The sequence below is a fragment of the Melanotaenia boesemani genome, chromosome 14 (genome assembly GCF_017639745.1).
Source record: "Melanotaenia boesemani isolate fMelBoe1 chromosome 14, fMelBoe1.pri, whole genome shotgun sequence".
Taxonomy (NCBI): domain Eukaryota; kingdom Metazoa; phylum Chordata; class Actinopteri; order Atheriniformes; family Melanotaeniidae; genus Melanotaenia; species Melanotaenia boesemani.
In genome coordinates, this window is record NC_055695.1 from 24562356 (window position 1) to 24570803 (window position 8448).

General features: G+C 38.6%; 1 protein-coding gene across 1 annotated transcript; it reads left to right on the forward strand.

Moving 5' to 3' along the window:
* Positions 1-356: 356 nt before the first annotated feature.
* Positions 357-8164, forward strand: tmem161a (transmembrane protein 161A). Its single transcript, XM_042006913.1, has 11 exons — positions 357-454; positions 938-1041; positions 1124-1207; positions 1441-1532; positions 1697-1853; positions 2199-2414; positions 2540-2683; positions 4089-4202; positions 4294-4468; positions 4642-4738; positions 5942-8164. The coding sequence occupies exons 1-11, from the start codon at positions 452-454 to the stop codon at positions 6244-6246; spliced, it is 1491 nt and encodes a 496-aa protein (XP_041862847.1). The 5' UTR covers positions 357-451; the 3' UTR covers positions 6247-8164.
* Positions 8165-8448: the final 284 nt, after the last annotated feature.

Consider the following 8448-nt stretch of genomic DNA (forward strand, 5'->3'; position numbering starts at 1 on the left):
ATTCTTTCTTACGTAATCTTACCAAATCCAAACGGTCCACACGTTGTAAACCACACAAGGTAAGTTAAAAAAAAAGGAAAGGTGTCAGTAGTAGGAGCAATAAAGCAGGCAACACATTTTCGAACGTAATGAAGTATTTACTTATATAAAATTACTTATAAAAAAACTATCAAACACAACTGGGTGAAGATAAAGTAAAACATTTGTAAGTTATATTTATAAAATCCTGGGTTTCGCAGTCAGTAACGACTTCTGTTAAAAAAAAATACAATACAAAATACAAATTTACTGAGCTTTCGCGGAGTACCTGAAGGTATCGCGGGACCCAGCAACTACATCCGGAGCATTGGCCAGTTTCACATGTCAGTTGGTCCAGCTGTCAAAGACTGTCCTACATGTACAGAAGCTCCGGCAATTGCTCTGACTTTGACCTCTTCTTTTGATAGAGGAGATGGTAAATCCATTCACATCCAGACACGAAAGCCTTCAACTACTGGCGTGAAAAGCACGTTTGGGCTCACTAGTGAGCTCAAAAGAGCTGCGGAAAGATACTTTGCTAATGCTAACTAGTTGGCTAACTGCTGCAGCAGGCTGACAGGTGGTGGAGTTTTAGCTAAATTTAGCACTATAACCATTTGTTAAGTTTAATTAATTATGTAGGGACTTTCAACACACCATGTGTTTAAATTAGCCAAACTTTTATCTAGGGTTGCTCTTCTCAGGCAGATGACGCTTTTATTTATTTATTTTTTATATCGTGGTTTGTAACTTTAGCTTCTACTACATTGTGTGATAATGTGAACAATTTTAATAGCATTCCGAAGAATGACTTCTGTCCTTTTTATTGCAGCGCAAGAAAAATGACCTCCTGCTCTGTTATGCATTACCATCTGACACAATAGTGTTTTCATTTGCTGGTGCTTGCTTCCTCTGACAGGCGCTGATTGGGATTCAGGTGGTGGTCAGTCTGCTGGCTGCCAGCATCATGCAGAGGATGGCTCCACACTGCTCATTTGCCCGCTGGCTCCTCTGTAATGGCAGGTAATTTCCCTCTTAATGCTAGTTTATGCACCTTCATTCATTTTACATGCAATTTGCAGATAAATGATGTTGATTCTTTCAGCTTGTTCCGATTCAAACACCCTTCAGAGGGAGAGCTATGTGCATTGGCTGGAAAGCAGATGCCAAAACTAAACAAAAGAGACAGGTAAAAAACGGGGAATGCATTTTGCTGTTTAGATATTTATTGTTAAATATCTGAGTCTCTGTATGTTATGAATTGAAAATGCAGATTTCTTTGAGTTAAAGGTTGGCTAGCCCAGACAACATTTTATTTTGATGGGTTACTGATCTGTCTCTTTGGGTTTCCTCTTGATAAAACTCGCTTACAAAGTTTTAATATGCTTATGTTTCCCCGCAAAATTTCACTGCTGCTCATAGACGACAGAATGGGGAGAACAAGCCTCTAACTGTGCCCAAAGACATCGACCTTTATTTGGAGAAAGCACCAGTCAGGGTGGTTGATGCTCTTGGTAAAGCAAACACTCCTTTCTCTACGTCACAGTTACTTATTTACAATTACAGATAATGTTATAAACACATGTTATGACTACTGACACATATTACGTAGTATTTATCAATATACTTCATTCCATGAATAAATTTCATGAAATCCACTTTTTGTTTCTGCTTACAGTGCTGCGTTTTTTCCTGGAGTACCAGTGGCTTGTAGATTTTGCAGTCTATGCATTTGGTGTCTTCCTCTTCACTGAGTGTTACTACAGTGTGGTTGATGCCAGCAAAGAGGTCAATATCGGAGCCATCTGGTGTGTCATTACAGTTCTTTTTGGTCTGTATCCTTTGACTGTAAATCAACTTTTTCTAACACAGCAGCTGAGTCTGTAGGTGAGTCTTTAAGTGTATTAAGTACTGACTAAAAAGACAGAACTTGAAAATCTCATTGTAAAGCTACAGTTTTTTCAGTTTTCTTACATGATGTAGTAGCAAAGGTCATGAAGTATCTAGTCACTTTGGCATCATTGTGATAAGTTATGAAAACATATGTTAGTAGTAATAAGTTACATTAGGAAGTAACTTAAATCGGGTATTTGGTATTCTAAAATGTTCAATAAATTATATATGGTCATAGACTAGATGAGTTTCCTCTTGGTTACTTTCCTTTAACCCTTGACGCTCAGAAAGACCCTTCACACTCTGATGAGCCACTACTTCCGCTCTGAGGAGGGTGGTGAACGCTCGGTGTGCCTTGCCTTTGGCTTTTTGTCTCTGTTGGTGGCCATGCTGGTACTTGTGGTCAGAGAGGACTACCTGGAGTTTGGCCTGGAGCCTGGCTTTTCTAGCCTATTTGATAACTTGGAGATATTTGCCAAACAGCAGGGCTATGCTGACTGGTCGTAAGTATCTGTGCATACCAAAGGAACCTTTTTAAAGTGTTTGATATTGCTTGTTGTATTAAGGGATATTTTCTCTAGCTGCAGCCATGTTGGTTTCATGCTGTTGATGGTTGTTTTGACATCAGGATCCCAGTGACTAAGCTGACGGTGAAGCTTGGTCTGGCTGCTGTCTGCGCTTACATTGGTTCTCTCCTGGCCTTCCCCGGACTTCGGCTGGCTCAGACTCATCTAGATGCTGTACAGATGAACTCACACCGCCCACTCATTCAGTAAGAAGTTTTTATTCAAAAAAGAAGAAAAGCAGGCTGCAGCCCTTCCTCAGCATAACATTAACTTGCATTAGGGATGTTCAGATACCATTTTTTTTTCTGTACAATACTGATTCCGATACCTGGGGTTTAGGTATCTGCCGATAAAGTTCACCAAACCGATACCTGATATATTAAGAGGTCTATTAAATTTATAATAAGGGCTGTCAAATGAGTACAGCTTTAATCAGTTTAATCACAGCTTACAAAGCTGTATTAACAAAACGTGCAAGCCAAAGCTCACGTGAGTTTTTCTTCACATTTTTACATTAGATGATCACTTTAGTTGTAATAATAAGTTCAATATTACATAAAATTAAGATCTTATAAAATATATCTCTTACATATCTTTTTCCTGTCCAGTACCCCTGCCTGGTCCCCCATCTAAACTTTTCTAGACACAGCCCTGCAAAGCTGAAGTATAAATCCTTTCTACCAGCTGTCAGCTACTTTTTTCAAGAAGGGTCCTGCTCTGATTTGTATCCCAGAACCTGTTAATAATTTCTCTCACCAGACTCATGGCCCATAAAATAGACCCGTGTCTCCCAACATCTGCAAAGCACCAATGATTTAGAGAAGACGTCCTCTTGCTTCTTTTAGCTGTTTCCTTCTCACTAGATATCTGAACCTTATCTATCTTCATAGATGCGTGCATGGCTGTCCGATGACTAGTAGATTTTACAGCTGTTTGACTAGCAAACCTCATCAATACTGACTGAAGTCATTTGGAATAAAGGAAAACATCTAATTGAAATAGGCTGTTAGCATTTTTCATTCTTAGGCTTCTCGTGTTAGCGACGTGGATCTGATTGACATGAGACTGATAAATTTATATGTAATACTACTAATAATACTTTGGGGAAAATATGAGATGAACCATGAACCGCTACGTTTCCTCCTTCCTCCTACGTTTTCCTGAACGATAAACAAGGGCAACAAGAAAGACTATACTAGCGACAGAAAAGCTGATCACTGGCAGTCAGTGTGATGACGCCCTCGCAGAACAGCCGGAGAGGAGGAGGCGGCACAAAGCAGCAACATTTGTACAGAACGGCAGGAAAAGCACTTTTTTTTTCTTTTCTTTTTTTTTAATGAAAGAGTGCGAGTGTTGAACCCTTTCGCTGGGAAAAGTGTGGGGGAGGAAGGAGCGTTAATTCCGTAAAAAAAAATTAAACAATTAATTACATGAATTAGTAACCGCCATTAACACGTTATGTTTAACAGCCTTAATATTTATTTATATAATTCATGTTTAATTAACGCCACCAAACTCTTATTTATGGAGTAAATAAACTCGAATCTAAGAATTTCTATTAAAAACTACCTTGAAATTGGAGCTCTCAGTGCTGTCTCTGTTTCCTGACAGGTTTTTGCTGCACATGAGTTTCCTTTCTCCAGTCATTGTGTTGGTTCTGTGGGTGAAACCCATTGCTAGAGACTTCCTGGCCAATGCACCTATGGGAAAGACTTCCATCACACTGTGAGTGTGTTCCTTTTATCCTCTACATTTTTATCCTCCATGTACTGCCTAGAGGTCAGCAGGTTAGTTTCTAATACTCTTACTTTTGCAGAGTGCCCAGTGCAGCATTTGACAGCATGCGTCTGTGGATCATCGTTGGACTGTGTGCGCTGCGACTGGGACTGACCCGCTTCCACCTGCAGGCCTACCTCAACCTGGCCCAGAAGTGGGTAGAGCAGATGAAGAAGGAGGCAGGACGCATCGCTGCCATTGACATCCAAAGAAAGGTTAGCTAGACTTTTATAACTTGAGCTTTGATTTTTTTTGTCTACCTTGAGAGTTTTACTTTTTTTGCAGAATAAATATATAAAATTTTAACTTTTAATTTCATATAAATCTTTTTGGTCTACAAGGAAGTAAAATCTAGGTATTTGATTGTTTTTGTTTTTTTTTTCTCTAGGTTACACGTGTGTTTTGCTACCTGAGCGTAGTTACTCTTCAATATCTGATTCCTGTTCTGCTTATCTTGTTCTCCACTCTGTCACTCAAGGCACTAGGTAAGTAAAATCCTGCCACTGTAGTCGGAACCGCTACATTTGAGGAGCTAGTCTGAAATTCATCCCTTTGCCTTCCAGTTTAGAATTGAAGGATTGGTTTAACATTCAGCTTTGGATGAACTCGGACCAAATAAAGAGATCAGGACCTGTGTAATGTGTTAAACGTGAGACCACACTGAGGAGACAGAGATTAGCTTAGCATTATGTCTAAAAACAGTCTAAAAGACTAGACAGTAAGTTTGAAGTTCTGTAGGAATGAACTGAATACAACTCTCAAGACTTTGAGTCTCTCATTAAATTGAAGTAAACAGCACATTGAGTTGCATTATGCATGATATGCTCTCTACAAATAAACTTGTCTTGGCTCATCATTCAGCATTTTTAAGTAAGAAATTATCACAACTTTTAAAGGTTTACCAAGTCAAGTAGATTTATTAATCATATGTTTAATGTAAAAGTGTATTAAAGTGTGTGAGTTATTAAAGATTAGAACTTCAGGTTCCACAAGAACATTTTAGAAGCAGCAGTGTTGTTTGTTTTGAAAGAGCAGTGAAAATGAATGAACGAAACCATGATGCATAACAGGGCTGTTTCTCGTAAAAACTCAATCGATTTGAATCAATTCAAATTTAATTAATCCTATATTAATTCATAAAACTTGGAGATTGATATTTTTTTTATATGTCTTTTACGGTGATGTGACCCTACTCTCACGTAACTTACCGAGGCTCGGCGAGATCTTAGCATATATACACACCTGGTTGTCTGTCACTTCCGTCCAAAATCGGTTTCTCTTGCGTATTAAATGTAATTTAAGTTACTTCCTAAATTCTTAATTGTGTGGTGGATATCCATTCTTCTGCTCTCGTCTGCGACAACAATTTAACACCCTGACATTTACCCTGCATTTTTCAGCATAATAATGACAAAGAGCTTTAAAATGTTGATTTTATGCACGAGGAGCAAATTTAGGATTTTCCTGTAGTGTTCTGGTTTGGAGCTAATTAAAACTGGCTCCAGTTCAACACTTCATTCAGACCCAGTTTCTGGTCTGTAAAGAGTTAAAAAATTAAGTTCTTAAGGGAATGTCCCAAATTGTTGAACTAATCTATTGATATCACCTACAGTCGAGTTAGGTTATATTATTTACTCTGACTCAGGTTTTAGTGTCAGTTAAATCTAACATGCGGTTCTTTCTTACAGGAGGTTTCTCCTGGGGTGTAGGTGAGGAGGAGACTCCTGGGGTGACACCAGCACTGGTGATGCCCACAGCAGCACCTGTGCTGCCTGGTGGTCTTGATGAAGATGAAGACGGGATGGAAGACATGGAGGAGGACATCCAGGCCACAGTAGCTCACCTAACAGAGACTTTCACAGCGCTGCGGTCCGTCCTTACTCCACTTTTCTTCCGTGGTTTCTTCGCCTTCCTCACCTGGTGGGTGGCTGCCTGCCAAGTCATCAGCTCTCTGTTTGGCATCTACTTCCACCAGTACTTAATGCAGAACTGAGGAAATTTGAGTGCTTCACGTCTGGACTTGCAATGGAACCTAAGCTGTCAGCCTATGGTGTGCTGTTGCAAAGAATGTCTGCAGGCAGCAAAGGGTACATTTCATGAAAACACTCAGCCACAGACAGATTGCACCTCATTTCTGGTTAAGTTTGGACACTGTTATAGTTTCGACCAGCCGGACACTGGTTTCAGTAACAAAGATATACAGAAAGTACTGGGGCTTGTATCTCAAAGCAAATTCAACTTTTTTTTTTGTTTTATTTTCTTTTATTCTCGCTTCACCAAATCATGCATCACATAAATGCAGAAAGTGCATCTTTTCCAGCATGTTAGAGCTGCCAAAGCAAAAGCTCCAGTTTATGTCTAAACAGGAGAAGACTGCAGGTCACATGTTCTCTGAACGCGCTTAGGGCTCATCACTTAACTGGAACGATTTCATGATAGTTCCATTCTGTTTGTAAAACCATCCTTCAAATATCAGGAGCACCCCCTAGTGGCAAAGCGCTCAGAAATGGTATGGTTCTCAGTCCGTGTACCAGATTGATCAATCAAAGCTCGCTGGGAGACCATGCTTCCTGTTTGGCAGCTCTGTTACGTTTATACACTTTTAACATGATTGACAAGCAGAAACCTGTTTGATAACAGACTCTTGGTCTGAACATTACCTATGCAAATTTAGATGAAGAGAGAAAAACAGATTGTGGCGGGCTGAATTTTTTTTTCTTTTTTTTAAATAAAATCTAGTTTTGTCACTAAGTTTTACTGAAATAGTTTTGTTTCCATTTATTTAGTTGGTTCTCCCCATCAATTGTCAGAAAAGATGAGCAAAGTTATCAAGCTCAAAGTTCACATTTCCCACAGAAAATACTCTGATGCTCTGAGCTGCCTTAAATTGCTTTTCTCTACTTATCAACATCTCTATTTAACACATCTGCATGATGCCAGCCCAACAGGTTGTTTGGACATTTATTTATTAATAAAAGCTTAAATTTAGAAAGTGAGGTAGAATAAGATGATGGATAAAAACATTTTTAATACCTTTTTATTAGTTTAGCATTTAAAAAAAGCCACTTTTCTCATCAAAACACAAGTTGGTATCACTTTTGTTTCGCTGAATGCACTTGAAATAACGAATACTTTCGAAAATGTATTGAGACGGTTGTGTGTTAAACGACTTTACGTTACCATGGTGGTTTAACCACTCATCCAGCATGACCTGCAGACTGGGTGGGAAACCCAGACTAAACCCAAACGTAGCCAGCCAGTTAACTGCACTTTGTCATACACGCCCCAAAAGCATTTTCCATCCACTTTACAAGAACATTTTTTTGCAACTTGTCATAGGTACCTATAATAGTGTTATCAGAGTAGGACTACTGTAAAATGCTGCATTTAAGATATTTAATGGTACCATAGGAGGTTTAAGTATTTACTCCCTGAGTAGAAAGATGTTATGTTTATGTAAGGGACTTTGTTTCCCTTAAAGAACCGATTCAAGAGTGCTAAATGGTTTTTTTCTTTTTTCTTTTTTGTTCTCTTTGTTTCTCTTTTTTTCTGTGACAGCGTTTTGCGGATTAATGTCTGGAAGCTGATCTCTGAACAGTTTCTTTTTATACAAAGTGCCTGGGAGCTCAGGGTTGACTCATGAGTCACTTTTAAAGCCTCCCTCCTCCATGTTTATACATATTTAGAAACGTTTTAATTAATGGCTTGTACACATTTGCATTTTTTTTAATATATTTTCACACACTACCCATCAGCGACATTTTTAAGCTGCACTGTCTTAATTAACCACGTCAAGTTTGAGTTTGTGCTGTGTTTTTAATATTCGGTCAGTCATGTACAGGTTAGATTAATCAGCACCTATTTATTTATGTATGTAGCATTGCCTCTGATCTTAGAAATGACATGCTCTGTAATTCAGAATGACTTTTGGATTCTGTTTAAGACAACTTTTTAGTGATTTTGGTGTTTTGCTCTGAAATGAATATACTGTGAAGATCATATTGAGATTGAGATTTTTTGAATGCATGGTGTGCAGATTTTTGGCTGTAACCTGAATGTTTTGTGTGTGTCTACAGCTTAATAAAAACATGTACTTTTTTTTGTCTCATTTGGAAACTTGTCCTTAATTCTGCTTTCCCTTACAGAGCGTGGGATATTTCACCTATAAAGCTTTTCTTTTTAAAAACTGGTCCTA

Excerpts from the sequence above, each read along its gene's own strand:
- tmem161a (XM_042006913.1), top strand. Across the intron at positions 2,684-4,088 it reads TCACACCGCCCACTCATTCA|GTTTTTGCTGCACATGAGTT; the intron begins GTAAGAAGTTTT and ends GTTTCCTGACAG. Across the intron at positions 4,203-4,293 it reads GGAAAGACTTCCATCACACT|AGTGCCCAGTGCAGCATTTG; the intron begins GTGAGTGTGTTC and ends TTACTTTTGCAG.